Here is a 20,140-nt window from a genome sequence, read left to right on the forward strand (position 1 = left end):
ATGAGCTAAGTGAGTTTGGTGGCATCAACTAACTGACTCACTCTTTGGTTACCTAGCAACAACCTGTTGAGTAACTTACAGTTTCATGTTTTGCCAATGAACAATGTAGCTTTCCAGCATCAATGTGGAAAAAAAATGTGTATATTTTGTGTTTATAAAAGGGTAAATGACTGACTGTCATGTAAACCTTGATGACTCAGATTTATACAGGTAATTTACTACACTAATTAACCCATTAATTAAGTAAAAGATTACTTGCAGAAATCAATAAGTTTAACCAAATTTGTATTTGTTTGTTTCTATTTCTGCTACATTTCAACATTGCTTAGCAGAGAATCTTAAAAATAAATCACCTGGTGATCCCAGTTTAATGATTTTAACTTGCGTTGTAATCGTTGCAGAGTAAATAAGACTCAAAGGTAGTAGATATTTTAAGTGTAAGTGAGGTGTGGAAAGATAAAGTCTTGCTAAAAAGTAATGCTAGACATTCTAACTATTATTATATGACGTAAAATAAATTCTAGTCTGTTTTAGGAGGCGAGATCTTTGGTAAAAAACTGAATGAAATAATGTGTCAAAAAGGATCCAAATATTAAGAATCTCTTCAAATTGGTACTGGTAAATCTAAGCCTAATGAAAAGAGATTGGAAACATGCTAAACAAAATCTGGTCAGTTCAATGCTACACTGAAATTCCTTCTGGTTTGCTATAGAAGCCAAACAACCTGAAGACACATTTTTAGAAAAACGATTCAGTCCTCCAACATCTCGTCTAATGGCCTAACCTGATGTGACACCCATGACCTATTAGCAGCACAGGCATCCTCTTCAAAACAGGAAATGAACCATAATATACAGCCTTCCTCTAACAGGGAGCTCGCAGTGATAAAAGAAGCTGAAAGTAACATTTTATTTCAAGAGGTAAGTAAATGAGTTGCATGATAAAAGATTAGTTTTCCTTCTGGATACCAGACTTTGCGTTTCACCATCATTGGTGTGAGAGAATTTAACTGCCATCCCAAAACAAACAGAGGTTTTAAATAAATCAGACTGTAACAGTAAAGCAACAGAAATGTTTCATCCATTTCTTTAACCAGGCGCCAATAATACAAACTAAACTAAAGCAGGTTAACTTTTTAATCATTTATGCTGCTTTGAAAACAAATTTGGCACACGACAGAAAAATGCTGCCACAACCTTGCACTTAAAGCCTGTAGGTCACTGTCCAGATCAGGACGGAGTGGCAGCAGTGTGACAGGCAAAAAGAGACAGAAGAAGATGGAAACTACAGTAACCAGATTAGTGCCAATCTCTAAATAGTCTCTGTCCACTTCCTCCACTGATAAGGACACAGACCTGCCTCTGGTCCGCAGACTAACACAAACAAACTACCTACAATTCTCTGATAGTTATGTTGCCTTTCTAACTTCCTTAAAGTGAAGGTGTTTATTTATTACTGGTTACTTGCTTTTCCACACTTACATTTAGCAAACTGACCCTAAGGATGGTTTATCCATCTTTATGGCAGCAGACTGTTTATTTTTTCATGTTTGTATATCAACACTTTAGCAGCTACAATTCCCACTTAACAACCAGTAACTAAAATGGATCTGACATGAAGGAAGTTTCGAAATGTTTGGTTTTACTATATCAGCCATGAAAACTGAGCTGTTACTGATTTTTTGTCAAATTGGATGTTTTTTTTGTTGTTGTTTTTTGCCGGGCCGTTCACACTGGCACACATATGCGACCTGTATGTCAAACTGGTCATTTGCAGTCTGAACGGGCAAACGACCTGAAAGTGTCCCACACGAGCAGTAGAGGGCGCAATAGCGTAAGCGTTCTCAGAGTTCTGCCAACCATCATAAAAAGAAGAAGTAGTGCTCGGTGTTTGCATAGACATATGTCTATGGTCCAACCGGAGCAGCATATTAGTGTAGCTTAGCCTAGCACCGAATGTCAGCCATGACATGGAACGGCGGGCGAGACTTCCTTCAGAGGTCCGCTAACCCTGTGGGCTGCACTAATGTTATACTTTCATATCACGGAGGGGGCCGCGAGAATGCGTCCTGTGGTCCGCAGTTGGCCCGCGAGAATGAGACCTCTGTTTTAACATAATACAGTCATTAACGAATAGTACTCAGAGTGATTTAAAAATAAAGCTAATTCTCAATTACACTGATTACACTGTCATAACCCCTCAAGAGACATTGCTTTCAGGACTGACGAGCTTTAAATTTCCAATTAAATCATGTAAACGTGCTACATTTCCTACACTACTCAGACACCTCCCCAAGTAATTGGAGTGTCATACAGATACCAGTTTGGGTTGTTCAGCTGCCAAATTTGCAATTAAACAGTTCTACAAATCTGCTAATAAATAAATTCTACCCAAGTGGTGGTACTGATTCTAGTGACCAGGCATAAGCTGTACTGAGGTTGTACTAAAGTAAGAAGCCCAGATTTTTTTGTTGAAGACAACAAGGATGAGCGGTTCAAAGCAAAGACATAAAGCAGGAAATAAATCAGCGGTCTCTTACAGGCTTGACTGAAACTTTTCCTGACCTCATTCCATCAAGATGAGATAAATGGAGGGGAGGATAAAGAAAGGCAATGACACAAAAGCTATTTAAAAACCAAAAAGGAAGAAAAGTATCCTGTATTTATTTAGTCTGAAATAAATACTGGTTCCATTTACTGCTTTCGCACTTTGCTGAAAACAGTACATCACTGCAGTTTTTATGGCTATTTTGGATTACCTGATTGATTAAATCTACAAAGAATATGAATATGAATTCTGTATAAATTCTGCCATATTGTTTACATTTTGCTTTATTCCCACCCTATATGTAATATAGAGAATTCTAACAAAAGTTTACAGTGGCCACCCTTCCTACTTTTTGTGTTGCTGCTCTGGGAAGTTTGAAACAAGAAATCCCAAACAAGAACAGGAAGAGGAAGTAGGTTTTCCATCCAGACTGTTTTCCATTCAGAAAAACTGCAATAGATTTATTATAAGAAAACATTGTGCTACAGCACACTACAAGAACTCTCAGCTTCTGCAATTAAAATTGTTCTTAAAATAGTTATATCGCTAACTTGCCATGCACAAAGAGTAACTTAGATTCAGGCTTTTAAAGCACCACTTGATAGTCTTTAACTTGGTCAAGTTAATCCCTGAACATTTACAAATTAGACTTACCATTATCAGCAGGGATGCTTGATAATTACCAGACAAGCTGACAGTCATTCAGATTCAATTTTGCACCATATACGTATGGTATTCCTATATACTGTCAAAATGTATTAAATAACTCAAAAATAAGCAAACAGAATCTGGATAAATAAAAATAATTTCCACTTTAATATCCACCAAAATGTGGAACCTGATAGATTAAAACACACCAGATCTTTTCTTTCTAAACCTCTCTTGCTGACCTGATTTCCTTTGCTCTTCTTAACCTCTTTGCCTCAGGAGGCAGAGAAATATGCATTTAATATGCTCTTGGTCCTGATGAATGGACCTCCGTGTCTTCCAGATTAATGCCCAACCCCCAAATCAACCCCCACCATTATCAAGGCTGAAATCTCAACCTTCAGCGAGCCAAACGCCATGCGAACCATCCACCTCCAATCTGTAATCTCCCCGCCTTTAATCCTTTATTCTCCGGTTTGCTTCATTCTTGTCAAGACATTACTAGGTTATCAGGCCAATCCTATTATTTCACCACCATGTGTAATGCTTAGTTAAAGTCAGTGCCTCAGTGAGGAATCACTCGAAGCAGCAAATTTGTACATGTGTTGAATTTTGATGAGTATAGCAGTATGGCAAATTTGCACTGCTGAAGCTGTATGTCTCAGCATACTGCTGTGAGCAGGCAAGCACGCATGTGTGAGCAAGCTGTCTCCGACACCTGCTGCAGCCCCGAGCAAGCTGCTGTGAGGTTAAGACAGGTCGAGAGACAAGTCCTGATGGAACATAACCTGCTGCTCTTATTCCTAGACAGGTTAAATAATGGGAATGTTCTTCTGAAAGCAAACAGAAAAAATATGACTACTCTGTCCTATCATCTCATTTCCAGTAAGAGAAAACAAGCAGCCCTACAGGCACAATCATTGCTTATTATCACATTGCACACAAGCAGCTACAACGTCCATATTGTCTGGCTAAGGGCAAAGAACAAGTTTAGTCTTCTAAGATGATTTGCGTCTTTTATTAGCTATTACTTGGTAGCTATCACTCTCTTCAGCCACTCTCAGGCTGGATTGAAGCCATCTGGATGTACAGCTGAGTGGCTTTTACAGCTTTCTCTGTGGCCAACATGAGAAACTGAGACTACACACAAAACAAATGAGTTGGGGTTTTAGAATAAATGTAACAAAGACAGAGACAGCCCTGCATTGAAAAGGTCCAAAGATCTAATATTAATAATTAGAGATGCTTGGAGGAACTGGTACTTAAAGCTGAAATATGTAACTTTTATAAAAAAAATAAAACTAAATAAAAAGTAGGTGTTTTATACAAATTAGACTTACCATTATCGACAGGAATGCTTGATAATTGCCAGCTAAGCTGATAGACATCCAGATTAAATTTTGTACCGTTTACGGTATTACTATATACCCATAGCCTGGTATGAGACAGATAAGCTGTGATTTTTTTTTTTTTTAATCAAGCTCCCCTGCCTTCCCAGTGCTCCCAGTGCTGACTAGAAACAATCAATCAGACCCAGGAGACGGGTCTCAGCACTGTCAGTCACCTCATGTACAAGATGCTCACCCTACTGCTGTTATAGTTGTCAAAGAAAAAAACTGGCATAAGGTCAAATCTTTGCAAAAACTGGTGATTGAAAATCAGCCACTAATTTCTGATCAGCACATTGCTATTATTAATAGTAGCACATGCAAATAACAGAACAAAATGAAGTTTTTCAACCTGCTTGAAAGTACACTTAAACCAATCTATCTTTTTTCAGTGGCATAAAAATCCTACATGTACCTTCATATATACAGTAGTGGTAGGAAACAGTTTTGTCAAAACCAAAGGTTTAACCAAGAATTAACCAAGGAGAGAAAGAAGTGTTTGTAACTGAGGTTTAAATCTCTATGTAGTTATTCAGTTCATAGACATAAAATGATATTTGACAACTAACAGATAGGAAAACAGCATGACAACAAGAGGAATTGAACTCGATTAGCAATTTCAATACTTTCTCCTTGAGAGTTGAGAGGCCTAATCAATAGCTCCTTAGACAAGCACAGAGCAGATAAAGACTGCAATATGTGATGGTCCATTGAAAGTGAATGGAAGAGAGACTTTACAGGATCCTCCATGTTCACCCAAGCAAATGAGTTTTATGTTGTGGTTTAGCTGCTTCACTTCTGAGCCAGGAAATATGCTTTTATCACCATCTGATACTCGGAAGGATTCCTGTGGTCAGGGTTTTAGCTGGCTCTTAATGTCACATCTTTGATTTGCAAAGACAAATGTTCTGATTTTTTTTTTTTTTACTGATAGGCTTAGTGAAAACCGTTGCTTTCCACACTGCAATGCAAGATTAACTGTAATGTAAAATGTGAAAATATTGCAAAATGAGTCTTTTTGACATTAGCTCCAATTTTTTTCTTCAGAAAGTAACTCACATATTAATATCTTTTGGGGAAAAGTGTTATATAAGAGTTTAAGTTTAGAGAGAGAGGAATTCTGTGAAAACTCCCTGTATAAACATAAGAATGAGAAAGCTGACACAATTCCTAATATAGTAACAAAAGATAGTGACATACCAACACTGAGTCAAACCAAAACAGAATCTGCAAGAAATATTTATGACATGTAACAAGAGGTAACAATATTTCATGTTAATGTTTCTTACATGAAAAACACCAAAGATATGACCACTTAATCTTATCTTTCACATGAGAATAGCTTTCACTGACGTCTGTCCCAAACTCTAAGAATACATTAAGAAAAATGAACTGGTGAATTATAAAATGTAGAAAAGCCAAAGACTAAAGTCTCAGTGAGATAGAAGCCAAATAAGTAGAGCTGCAAGATATACGAATAAAGTGCAATGTTTATAATATTTGTAAATATTGTGATGACGATATTTAATAATATGATGGCAATATCTTGAGACTCTTGATAAATATTAAATTAGCATGAAAAAAAATAATAAAAGTTCATAAAACTTGAAATATAGTAGCCAACAGGTATTGCCCTCCAAACAGTCCTTTGCGACATGAATAGTGTCCAGCTTGGGGGCAAATATATCTTTCAGATGGACCAAATCCCCAAATCTTATACTTTGCAATCTTACTAAAGACAAAAAAACAGTTTTGGAGTGACTGTCACAAAGTCCTGATCTCTGTTTCAGAAAAGAAGGCAGAACTGAAAATGTGTGAATAGCTCTTTAAAAAGGATAACACGATAATAAAATGTTTTTAAAGGTTGAAATAATTTGTACTAAATGATCTGAAATAGTATGTCAAAAAACAAATCCACAATCTTAGAGCCTCTTCCATCTGCCACTAATAGAAAACCCCAAACAACCTCAAACCTGTAGAGATGCACCCAAATCCCCGCCTTAAATCTCAATCCTCTTCCATCTACACCATCATAAAACCTTGAGCGAGTGTTAATCCTGACCTTCTGACCTGAAGTACTATCACAGTCTGACCAGATGCACTGTGTTCACGACCAAATCAGACAGCATAATAATCATAAGTACACATTTCTAATGAGACAGCATGGCTCCAAATGGAGTCTGTAACACGTGACAATAAAAAAAGCAGACAGTATAAAGTGGTAACCCTCTGCTGTCCACATGTGTGTCTGAGTGAGACTGGGTGTCAGAGATGGGGGTGAGGCAGAGAGCAAGCCTCAGAGGAAGGAGCGTTATAACCTGCGGATTAAATATTCTTAGCAGGGGGTTATTCTTGGCACAAGTGGGACAAAAACAGCCAGCAGCCGAACGCAGAGTTAAATACACAAACATGTACTTCACTGCTCACCACGCCAGTCAAATGTGGTTTGTTTGGGTTGGCTCTGGGCAGCAGGGTGACGAATGTCCCCCACTCAGCCCACCCCTGCCTGCCTGTATCATTATCCTGCTTTTTATGATGAAGTAAATTGGGTCAAAATTAAATAAAATTGTTATTTATAGTGGAAACATTTTGTTGCAAAAACCCTCAAAAACCTTAAGGACAAAATTGAATAGTTGTGCATTTCTTTTGACTAACAAACTCTCTACCAAGAAGAACACATACAAACTATACAGCAAAGATTATCACGAGAAACTGGGCTTTTCTATGTGTCACAATTCAACCACAAACCTTATGTGATAGAATAAGATGCTCATTGTTGCAAAGTGGAAGGAAAATGAATCATTTCTCAACATTTTTACAAGAAAAATCAGCGGTAAAAGCGTGGGATGCATTTGTACTCTGCTACTATTGGTCAATCATTTGGAGAACCATCATTTCCCATCTTACAGCTTCAGGCTGTCATGCACAGTTAAGTCCAATAAGTTAAGACCAATTGTTTAGTTTTACTAAGATTGTTTCTTCTGAATTAAAGACATTTTAGAATTTCAAAATGATGCAACCCACTGTTCAGAAACTGTAAGAAATGTTTGATTACTATAATACAAATAAAGTTTTTTGTTTTTTTTTACAAAGGAACTGTACATCCACACAAATATCATAACAGAGCTTGGTCACTGCATTAAGTTCTATAATTTGAAGCATGTGTTCGATGTTGGCACTTTTTGGTTGAGTTTGATGCTCAGAAGGCTTTGTGGGTAGTCCACTAATCACAGAGTTTGGGGTTCAAGCCCCAAGTTCTCCACATGTCAAAGTCTAAAAGACCTCCACCTGGTGGCCCAGCTTCCTGAAAAAATTCATCTGTTTGTGTGTGTTAGTGTGTAGTTTTGTTAGCAAAAGTGTTACTTTTAAATAATAAGCTAGCTTTCTGCTTCAGAGCACAACTGTGGGCCTGCTCTGCTTGGTTCAAGCTGATGCCCAGTGTTATTACTTCAGCACAGCAGGGGTTCACTCATGTCCCGCTCTTATAAAAATAACACAACCTCTGGCAAAGTGCACTAAAGGGTTTGCCCAGGCGGCTGTGTCTGCTTGTGGTAGAAAATGAAACAATAAAAATGCTGGCAGGGGTTAAAGATTCCTGCATTTTATGTAACATGCACTCCTTTCCGTATTCAGTAAACCATTTGGAATGATGATCAGCTCAGTTTTTCTGCACTTTTGTATTCCAATGACTCTACAGAAAGGAAAAGGTACAGCAGACATGAAACCAAAAAGGAAAACATGGAGGAGAAGGAGGCTGACACAGAGGGGAATTCTTTTTGAAACCTAAAGTCTGACAATGTAGATCATTGATTCCAACTATTTATATTCCTTGTCTTTCTCTTCTGTTCTCTCTGTCCACATCCCTGTCAAGAAGTGGACATTCTGACCTAAACACAGTGTGCATAAAAATGATAGCATTCATGACTTTGCTGAGATAAATATAAAAAGTTTAAAAATCAGAGATTGTGACAACAGCACATCTAAATGCAACCAAACAGCTTTGAAAGGTTAGATTTTATGTATATATGTATTAAATGATATTTAGATTTCGTTAAAGTAAAAAAATAACCTTGCTATAGAGGTGAAGTTCTACTGAATTGGCTATTTGCAGCAGGTCTTCAAAATGTGTCCTAATGAGCCATGGGTCTTGTACTACAAGGGTTCAACAAAGTTTCTTTAACAGATCAAGGTCAACAAACCCAAAGCTGGTTTTCTAATTGGCAAGTCATGTCCAGTTTGCCAATTATGAAAACATAGCTTAGCAAATGTCCTCTAAATTTGGAATTTAAAAGACGATTCACAATGAATAAGCAGGAAGTTAGATTGTAAAAATAAATAAAGTAACAAATGAGCCAGGGGTTTAAGCTTATGTAAAATTTACAAGTCATTCTACCAGGAACAGTGGCTGGTTGAAGCTGCAAAAGGTAACTCAGTGTTGTAGGGCAATTATGTCAACATCAGGACTAACCTGCACAACGTGCTTTTGTAACATGCAAAAACTTGTCCTCTTTGGTGTTTCAAGAATGGCAATAATACCAATCAAGACATTACAACAATAACAAGGAATATGAAAGAAGGAATGAAAACAGACGGCATGGCATCATTTTTCTATTATGCTCCTTGTCTGAGAAACAGTCTTCTGTTTCTGCTGATGATTTAAAAAAAAAAAAAAACGTATGTCTTTGATTGGGCTTTTAGTTGAGTTTTTAAATTTGAAATGATTAATTTCCAATTTAACCTCATCCACATCTGTAGCTTTACAGATTTAATCCAAACGTTGTTCAGATGCCTAACGGGTTTAAATTTACCCAAGAGCTATGTTTGTTAGGAAATGAGAAGGTAACTCTCAAATGATTATGCAACAATGTAGAAGAGTATTTACTTTGGAAAAAATGTGATTCTTTCTTATATTTTAATACAAAGAAGGTACATCCAAAACAATTTATACTATTTTCAGTGGGAACATATTTATTGGGAGTTACAGTAATCAAAACTTTCTTATAATGGCTGAAAAGCTTTTTTTACACGTTTCCATTGGTGTGTTGCTGATTTATCTTGGTGATGAGCTTTATGTCATCAAGGATCAGGCTGGAAACGTTCTCATTGTTTATTTGCCATTGCCTCTTGTTTTCATTATTTTGTAAAGCTTTTTTTGAAAAATTCTGTATGAATAGAATTTGTTTGATTGACTAATAAAATATGTTCAATATTTTTATTTTTAATATGAATTAAGCTGAATTGTTAAAAATTAAAAAAAATCCTGATAATGTTCAATTCTAAACTTTAGCTGACAATGTTATTTAATCATAAATCGCAATTCAATATTCCTGTAACCATATTCAATTTCTATCAGCACACTAATGCAAATCTAATACAAATCAATCTGAGTGCTCGTTTTAAAGCAGAGTCCATGCTCCTGCTTTTTAAAAAAGGAGAGTGCTGTCGTTTCTGGGTACAATAACAGCCTGCTTTCACCTTACAACCTGCAGACATGGTTTCCTGAAACGTGGTGCCAGGTCGTGAATCGCCTGCCAGCTGCTGCCTCCTTTCCTTTTGTTCCAACTCATTTAAGAGCTTTGATGTGAAGGGAAAACAGCTATATTATCTACAGCATGTGTAAACGTGCCTGTAGGATTTATGTGCTCTGGTGGACTCCTTTTGCTGGGCTTAAGCCACACCTGTTGTCTTACCTTTGAGAGCGTCGCTGCTGCAAAGCTAAGGAGACAGGTAGGTGTGGCTTGTTCAGACTGCAGGGCTTTCTGAGAAAGTGTGACGATTCATTAGAAAGTTTTTTTTTTTGCTGATGTGAATAAAATTGCAAGTCTGGACAGTCGAACCTGCAGAGGCCTGAAGTTTCTTATTAAAGGACAGAAGCTGTAAGACACACCTTTGCTGCTCTGCAGGCTGTGGGTTTGCAGCTCATTATCAAAAGGATTGAATTTCAATGTGACTGCCCTGGAGGCAAAGAAAAAGAACAGCTGTGTTTCCATCTGAGGGTCCAACAGAAAAACTTTTAGAAATTTAAATTTACACAAAACAATATGGTTTGAAGGGAATAAACATGGCTGCTGTGTAACATGAACATTACAGTACTTGCATGGGGTAAATTATTTATTTGTAGACTCTATTGGTGGCAATCTATTACTTTACATGAACCTCATTGCACTGAAGTATTATGTTACACAAGATGATAATTTGGAAGAGAAAAGTTAAAAGTATTGTCATGGTTCTCTGGATGCTGACTTATTTATACCTGAAATTGTTTCATGAAAAATAACTAAATAGAAATCACGGCTCAACTTGAATATTGTTGATTTAACTGTTTATTCCCATCTATTCAGTAACACTCTGAAAATATAAAGAGGTTAAAACCCAGTAACACACTCATGTCAGGGTTGTATTTACCCAAGAGCATTTTGATGCTAGCTAAGCTTATCTCCAAAATATTATAACACCTGAGTAATTATACATCGTAGATTTTCCAAAAATAATGCCTAATGCACATTTTTAGTTAAAACCACACACATTCATAACCAGGGGGAATGCAACTGTACATTTTTTATTAGTTTATTTTTACATTTGTAATCTGTTGAATTAAGCTGAAATGTTCAAATTAAAGTAAAGAATTATACTGAATACAGAGAGAAGGTGATAAAGTAAGCTAAAGTAGTTTACCACTCTCCATCTGCTGTTACAGCACTGCAATTAAACAATTTGCTTCCATAACCACCTGCGTTATATGGTCTCTGTGCTGCTGTGGTTTTTACAGCCAAACCACAGTGATCAGGTAGCCGTGTGCAGAAAGTAAAACAGCATTCCTCAGAGTTTAATTTCTCACTTCACTTCCTGCTTGAGTCCATGTCTTGTTCAAGCTTTATGATGCAGTAATGTGATCGGATTAATGTGTAGCCAGCAGAATTGCTTTCATCCCTAAATGTCCCATTTTAATGCTTTTGCCTTACAGCAGTCGCCCTCTGCCAGGTGTGTTCCTTTTATTTGTACAAGAAGGACCATGGAACAAGCTGGTGCTCAGTGAAGTTGGTTTAATTACTTTACAAGTACCTGAAAGTACTAACAGTTTATTTAAAGATAGAGACCTGTTAGAAGATTACTATTTTCATGAACAGGGTTGTCATTTTGAGCTTGATATGTTCATATGGACAGACTGGTAACTTTATTTGTGTATTTGTATGGTTGGTAATAGCATGTTGCTTTTACACTATGCAAGTACTGCTTTTTTTTCTGTTGGTGAAAATGTCTGAAATAAATTCATCAATTCAAATATTACATATGTTTCTTTGTTTATTAAAAGTGGCTGAAAAAAACATGTACATATGTGTCCCATAAAGTTTATCTATTTATTCTCAATGTCTCTATGCTGTGAGCGCCTGTATGTCATGATGTGTGGATGAGAATGGTGAGAGAGACGCCGGGGAACCCAGGTAGTCATGATGATGAAGAAGATTTAATGACAACCAGGAGAACAACTCTAAATCACTGGCAGACACAGACGTAGACGAGGGTGAAACACGACGAGGATCTGACAAGGAACACTGACAACAGGTGGGACTAAATACACTGGGAGGGTAATCACAGGAACGACACACAGCTGGGACCAATCAAGACAACACAGAGACAGGGGAAAACAGGACTAGACAGACAGAAACTCGAACTCAAAACACAGAACCTAACACTGTAAGCAAAAGTCAAACTTGTTGTTTGTGCACACAGTCTTTGCCAGTAAATCTGATTTTGATTCGTGTTATCTATTGGAAAATACCTTCTTGGTTAAATGAACATACATTTAATTATTAATCTTGCAGGGTTCTGACTAATTGTGAGCCTATGAGTTGTGTTCCAGTTCCCATATCCATATTAAACAGGGTGACATTAAAGTTTAAGAGCCTTAATGAGTCCACCTTGACAAATAAAGTTTTATTTCAGCTTGAAACTAACTTTGACAGGAAACTCCAGCTTTATTGGTTAATAATCATTAGGAGAGTCATTACTGTGTATATCAGAAGTACCCCACGAACCTAAGTGTTACTTTAGCGAAGCAGATGCGCTGCTGCACTGAAAGTGTGCATGTGAAGCTCCTGCTTACAGTTCTGCAATCAGCTTACTATAAGTGCCAGGCATGCTTCAAGTTTAGAGATGATGTCACAATCTCACTTCCTGATTTAAGTTTGCATGATGTCTGAAATCTTAATAACAGCTTGTTTAATACCAGAGCTATGAGTATACTAACTCTGCTTCTTTTCCACTTCCCTTTTCAGTTCCACTAATCATCACCATGTTTGTCTTAACTGCTACCTTGGAAAAAAACACACATATATATTATTTTGTGCACTGAACAACCGAGCTTCTGTCACAAACAGAACTGGATTTACCAGGGATTATACATGAGTGAAATAAACTGTTCTCATGGGAGAAAACAAACATAAAGCCACAAAGAACTGAAGGCTGGAGTCGCTGTGTGATTGCTGGGCAGCGCAACTAATAGCCTCACCGCTAAAATATTTATCAGGCCTAGTCCAGCTGGAGTCAGATAGTCGATATCAAAGTGTCAGTAATGACGTTGGCTGGAGCTCTTTAGTGATGAGCTTCATCAGTATTTAATCTCTGTTTCCACGTACTTTATAAGTCAGATTGGGCGGTTTGGTGCATTTGATAACTTAGGCATCTCCAATGGGGCAATTTAATATCAAAGTACTTTCTAGCATGCATTAGATGTTGATAGAGTAGATTTGTTTCCAATCAAATTATTTTTATTTCTAAACTTAAAGGGAGCAATGGGCAGCAATGTGGCAATGTTTGAGAAAGCCAAACTCTAACTGAAAAGGCAACTTGATAGGTAATATTTCAGCTTTATGATCAGTCAGACTGATTGATTTCAGTAAATATTAAAAGGCTTGATTGAATACTAATGCACAGCACATTTTTTAGATTTAGATTTTCAATAATATATTGAGAAACATGCATTTTTCAGTCAACTTCACAATTATAGGCTGCTTTGTTTTGCTGTCAAAACCTGCTGCCATGCGGGTAAATTGCCACGAATGTTCACTTTTTTGTTATTTAAATTTAAAGAGCATTGGGGTTTTATTCCCCTGCCTCAAAACTTAACTAAACATGCAGAATTTTAGTCAAGCAAACCAAACAGGCAGATCTTTGTCTCAGTAAATCTAAAACATTAAAGTTATTTTTTGCAAATCTGCCTTATTAAAATAAAGGCAAACAACTTTGAAGGTTGATTCATTTTCATTTTCTTTGTCTAGTGAAATGTTTTAGTCTGTTTTAGTGAGAAGAATGTGATATGGGTTCCTCGCTCTTTGAAAATGGTTGTTGTGTTAAACTTTTGTTAGACTCAGAATTAGCCACTCAAATAAAAGTGTGTCAATATGACTGAGAATCCTGCATTAAGAGGACTGAATGAAAAAAATGCAGGGCGTGTCGCTGCACGCGTTTCAAACCATGACTGAGAATCTACTGCAACAAAAAGCGAGACAACAAAAGCAAAAGAGCTGAGGCAAGTCATGCCCTAATTTCCCTCTCTTATATTCTACCTAACAACCACAGCAAGACCCCCAACCCCCACTGTGATGCAATTTATATATCTCTGAAAAGAACAAAAGAATGAATATAAACTCATTCTCTTCATCCAGATCTGGGCACATCTGCAGCAAAACTGCAGACAAAATGATGAATATGTACAAAAAGCCAAAAGATGGACGTTATTCTCCAGTGTGACAAGTTCAGTTTTCGGACACCACAGCTCAATTTTCTGCCCCCATTCTTTTTATTGCTTCGCTCAGATCCACAACCTAGATATCTCCGCTCAGATCTCCTCCATAAGCAGCATGAATGACAACAACACCCTCTCTTCTTCTTTCCTTTCCCAGCGACACTTTTTCTTCCTTAGCCCAGCGGCACATACTCCGCCTTTGCTCTGAACATTTTAAAAGGAGGTTCACTCAAGCTCTGCTAGAGAATTAGTTATGGTGTTTTGTGTTTGTGTGTCTATGACCCTCGTTTATCAGTCTAGTTGACAGCTGAGCCACTGAATGACTGCCATTGCCTTTTCCTACAACTCACCAACAACAGCGTGGGTGGCTACAGATATGTAAAGACAGAGTTACAGAAAAAAAGCAAAGAATCAGAGAGACTTGCAGCACAGCGGTGTGTTTCAGGGAATTTCCACCTCTCCTTCCCTAGGACTTTTACACGCAAGTCCTCAGTTATCCAGCAGCTTGTTTGTGAGGTTATGAGCACTTTAAGGTTCTGTTTGATGTCAAAGTAAATGCTTCAAAGCAGTACCACCATGAAGATGATGATGATGGGTGGGAAGATGTTCTTAAACCAGTGCCAAAGCACACGGCACATGCCTGGGCAAAGCATGGGCTTTATAGGATCAAGCCCCACATCAGGTCAGTCTTACTGTGGAACCGTAGGTTGAGGGAACTGTTGTCTCAAAATGTTCAGCCTGTACAATCTCTTTTCCCCATGAGTAAATATAATCCAAAATGTGATTTTTTTATTAGTTTGTTGTTCAAAATAAACAGGAGAAAGGCAATGACTTCAAGCTTTTGGCATCTGTACATCTTGACCACTTCCAGCACTATTTGTTGGTCCAACAAACTTCTGCCAAATATTTGTTAGCATGGAGGAACACTGCTGTTTTTCTTTGCACTTATCCTCATGACTAAACACAGTAAAACCTGCATTTCTATAAACACATTTCTGCCAGTATTTGACATAAAAATTTAGATTTTTGTATAAAACAAATGCTTAAAAAATCCACATTTCAGTCAGAATAGGTTATTTTGCAAGATAAAAAGTCAATTTCAAGAATGTTGCTAATATCAATATATTAACAACAAAAATCTTTCATGAAAGAAAAATAGTCTGAGAGATGCTTTCTGACAGACTGAAAACATGCCAACCTTAAGAGTCTGGGTCACATAAAACTAAGTATCTTGTTTCCAGCAAGGCATCAGAATGTCAGGCTGGTAATTAGGGTTTATTTGGCCGATTAAGTCGTGTCATGTTAGAGGTGGAGTAGTGAACTACACATGTTTACAGCCTCCATAATGACAGGCTGTGTCTGCCTTAAAATGACAATCTGTCAGCACACGGACATGCAAGTATATATTAATACAAAAGTCTTTTATACATGTAGAAATTTCTGTTATTTACATTTTTGTATGTTTAAAAAATATTTCATCAAGAGAAGCCCTGTAGCTTGAGTTTGTGTGCTGACAACTTCTGACATGCTACTCTCTGTAGCTGCAACAGTAAGGCAACCAGTTCAACCCACAGAAACAGGATGGAGCTGCTACAAACTTGCTATGCAGTGGATGAATGTGTGAAATTGTGCTGCATTCAAAAAGTCACACTTATGTGTAATGACTTGTCAAAACTGCTTTTAAAGAAGTTTCATATGTTTCTCACCATACTTGATACTTATCTGCAATCATCTTTGGCGACAAAACCCAAGAGGCAGCACCATCGCCGTAAAAGCTTAGCTTTTACTGGCTTTTTAACAACATTATTTTTCTCTCTTCTAGAAAACAGTTTACTTTGTATTTTCCTCTAGAGGTTCAAGTCTATAAAAAGTTTTATAATATACTTCTATGGTTTCTGCTCCAATTCAAAATATCTACAACAGTTTGTCCTTACAAAATGTTTTGTCCTTAACAAAAATCAAGCTACAGGCAGAAGCAATTGAATATAAAGCAGAAGTACTATGTTTCATGGTAACAGAAAGCCGGTTTCATTTTATCAATGTTTAATTCAGAATAAAAACACAAGTGAAAGCCTTCATAGATACAAGAAACAGTCCCTCACTATTTAAACTTTAAGGACTTTCCATATATCTGCTCAGTGGCAGAGGAGGTGGAGGTGTAATAAATCAAAGACTGGCTGCAACATCTTGCAGCAGGCACAAAGACCTCCAGAAATCAGATCATCCTTTGTGAGGTCCAGTCTTCTGGTACAAAACCAGTATGGTTTTTAATAGCGGCAAACTAAACTGAGAAGATTGGTAGTGGCAGAGCATTCATGCTACTTTAACAAAGCATGGCACAGCTGTTGCTGATATAACAGGGGTTAAAAGTTCAAGTAGCACATAAAGGAAGAAAGATAGAGGCAAGATTTCCATTTACTGAATCTCAACTATAGCATTGTTTACAAGTCTTACAAGTCCAAGACTCTAATCACCAAAAAAGGCCTTCTGTAGTCTGATGCACACCTCATTGCTGAGCTACAGTTGGTTCATGAGACTCAAGTCCCAAATTTTGAGTTTAAGTCAAGAACTGGGTCTTGGAATCTAAGCTGAATATGAGGTTTTTTGGAACTTTTGCAACTTAAAAATGACTTGAGTCTGAGAATTTTTATGTTACTTTATTTAATGAGGAAGCAACTACTGAGATCTAAAATCCAGATCACAATTTTAAAAGTGATCTGGACAAAAAATGTTGGTTATGCAGTGTCTGGTGTTGGGCTAGTCCATTCTGAGTCTAAGACTCTAGACTCAGATTCTTTCTGGTGCAAAGCAACTTACCATTACTCCAGTTGTTTCTTTTATTAAATTAACAGGAGAAAAGTAATGTGAACTTGAAGATATATCATGAACCACTTGCAAGGTCAAAATGTCATTTGTGTGTCAAATTATTTTTGCTGTGCAAGCAGGAATTTTGGAAACTTCATTTCCACCCCAGGACTTTCTCTAATGAACTTTATGAGTCTTGCCAACAGTTCTCTGGCAACATATTGCATGAGAAAACAGTCCCTGGTTCCAGTCTCTCATTATCCTCACAGTCTTTCCAAAAAAAAAAAAATCCACTGTAAAGTAAATCCAGCTGACTTAGAGCAAACAGATGAGTAACATTAATTGGCATAAAACAGAGAACATAACATTTTTAATGTGATTTTAAATGTGATTTCCTGACACTAGTGAAATTCTAGGATTTGGTCACTCCGAAAAAACAAGGCCTTCACAGTAATTTTTTTCATAATATTTCAAATAAATTTCAAATAATGCAAACAAGGAGGCAGTAAAGCACTAGCTGCTAGTTGTATTAACCTCATAAAGCTAGGAGCAGCAGCAGTTCTGTGTGGGAATGTCACTGCACGATCTGTCCCGGAGGCACAATTCATGCTGTTAGCTCATTTTCTTAAGTGCTAAAAGAATATGATGTAAAGAGAATCCATCTATCCATTCATTCATTTTCTGTACACCCTTGTCCCTAGCGGGGTCGGGAGGGGTGCTGGTGCTCATCTCCAGCAAACATTTGGGGCAAGAGGCGGGGTCACCCTGGACAGGTCGCCATTGTAGTGGAATTAGATAAACTGAAAGTAGATCCTGTAAACTGTGACTCTGAAAAAGGCCTTCTAGGAAAAAGGCACAGTAAAGGGCATTAAAAACAAAACACAGAAAACACTAAATGATCAATATGTTGTTATTATTAGATAATGAATTGATGAAAATAGTGCATAGTAAAGAAAGTGTTCATATTAATAGAGACAATGTTTTTACAAAGTAATTAGTGTAAAGTATTACATTTTATACAACACATCATGTTAAATAAAAATAAAAGCCGTGACTGAATTTCAGGCTCACAATTCAAATATGGGACATTTGTATTTATTCAAATATTAATGTTATAGTGAATGTTATAGTAAAAACTGTTTTATCTTCAGTTCTTCCTCACCAGTCACTGAGTTATCAACTTATAAACAAACATCAAAACAAGCATAGTAGAAATGTAAAAATCATGCTGGGATTTTCCTGAAAATTAAAACATGTGAAGTTTTTGTAAATGATATTCAACATTATTTCAGCAATCAGCTTTTATCAGCATCAAGCGGACAGCACAGCCGTCAGCATACCAACATAAATGCCAGCACTCAACAGTTTGGATGAAAGCAAACACTCTCCCTGAATGCCCCGTAATAATACAAGCCGATAGGGACAAACGTGCTGACAGCTTGAGAGCACACTATGCACTGTGTGCACTGTCAAATCAGCCTGATCTCAACTGTTCCTGTTATGTCCTTCATCAGTAACACATACAGGAACAAACTCATTGGCACAATTGATGTGTTGATGTGTAAAAACCCTAAAAATCTGCTTTATGGCTTATGTAGCATAATATAACTTTGAAAAGACATAAAGTTTGAACTGTTAATGTAAGTATGTAGTAGCATCACCAAGTTTTATATCAGCCAGGAAATGTAATTAAAGTGCTAAATGGTTACTTGAATCTGATGCAAGGACAAATCCATTTCTATGTTAGCATCAGAAATGTAAACATGAAAACCTTGTCAGAAACAGTTATGAAGTTAGATGTTGCACATGTGGCATGGACAGTCATGGTGTCCATCACTTTTATTAAGTCAACACTGTTTTAAAACGATTAATAAGATACAAGTGGGATAATTGTTAAGCAGCAGACTGCAGGCTAGCTATGTGAGCAGATAGCCTGACTAATTAACCGACTAATACTAGCTTGTTTTACCTGTGTTATTCTAAAAGTATAATGGCAAATGGCTATAATATACAAGCAGGTATCTAAATCAAATGAAATCAGACTCATATTGCGCTTTTAGCAGGACACTCGAAGATGCTTTACATGAGATCAGGAATTTCCATTTGTGCATACATGCACACACTGATGATTGTGTAATGAGCTCAGGTGACCTGCAGTTCCACCGGGTGTTAGCTAATTGCTGCTGGCTAGTCTGAAGGAGTTAAGCGGGGGAAGTTTGGAAACTGCAGCACCAAGGAGGCATTGTGCCTCAAAGGCGGAGCTAGGTCCACCTAGACGTTTTGTACAACTTAATGGTTGCCATGGGAGATTAAAGGATTTCTCAAATATGCATGAAAAAATCAAGGAGGAGTTTTTGATGAGGGAATCACATTACAACATGATGTAAAGCTCAAAAAAGTGGATTTTACATAATATTGTCCCTTTAACAAAAAGCAAATATTCCATGTTGCTTTATATTTCAGTATACATTACAAGAAATTACCATGGAGATCTCATATCAGCCTGTAGCCAGCTCTAACTTTATGCTATGTTATATGAGCTGATAAATTGCTGGGAATAACAGTGCCAAAGGTCGTTTTCTTCTTTTTTTAAGCAATTCTATGCTGTTTTTTTCTTCTCCTTCTAATTGATGTTCTCCTATTAAATACTGGATTAAAACACTGCAAAATAAATAAATATTTCAAGGATTTTTACCACAGTTACAGGACACTCAAGCATGTTTGTTTATAAATCACTTACACGCTGCCAGGCACCTTATGGAGATGTGTTTTTGTTTGCGTCTTTGTTTTAAATCAGCCGTTTCCATCAGTCCCGTTCAAATTGCACACATACACCTGTCCAGCTTTACTTACATTTCAGAGCCTGGATCAGCGCTTTGCCGTCTTTAATCAGCTCCTTGATGAACTTGTTGGTTTTGTCCAGCTCCAGTTCGTGGGACTTCAGCCTGTCCCTGAACTGCGGGCTGTCCAGGTAGCAGTCACTAAACTCCAGAGCGGGTAGTCCCAT

At 37.2% G+C, this 20,140-nt stretch overlaps 1 protein-coding gene across 1 annotated transcript in view; it reads right to left on the reverse strand.

The window, feature by feature from the left end:
• LOC103144861 (rho GTPase-activating protein 26) overlaps positions 1–20,140 on the reverse strand; it is a 68,743-nt gene extending 48,603 nt beyond the window's left edge. Inside the window, exon 1 of the mRNA XM_007562019.2 lies at positions 19,987–20,140. Coding sequence (XP_007562081.1) covers positions 19,987–20,140 — 154 coding nt within the window. The remainder of the gene's footprint in view (positions 1–19,986) is intronic.

This window comes from Poecilia formosa, unplaced genomic scaffold, assembly GCF_000485575.1.
Source record: "Poecilia formosa unplaced genomic scaffold, Poecilia_formosa-5.1.2 Scaffold133, whole genome shotgun sequence".
NCBI classification, from domain to species: Eukaryota; Metazoa; Chordata; class Actinopteri; order Cyprinodontiformes; family Poeciliidae; genus Poecilia; species Poecilia formosa.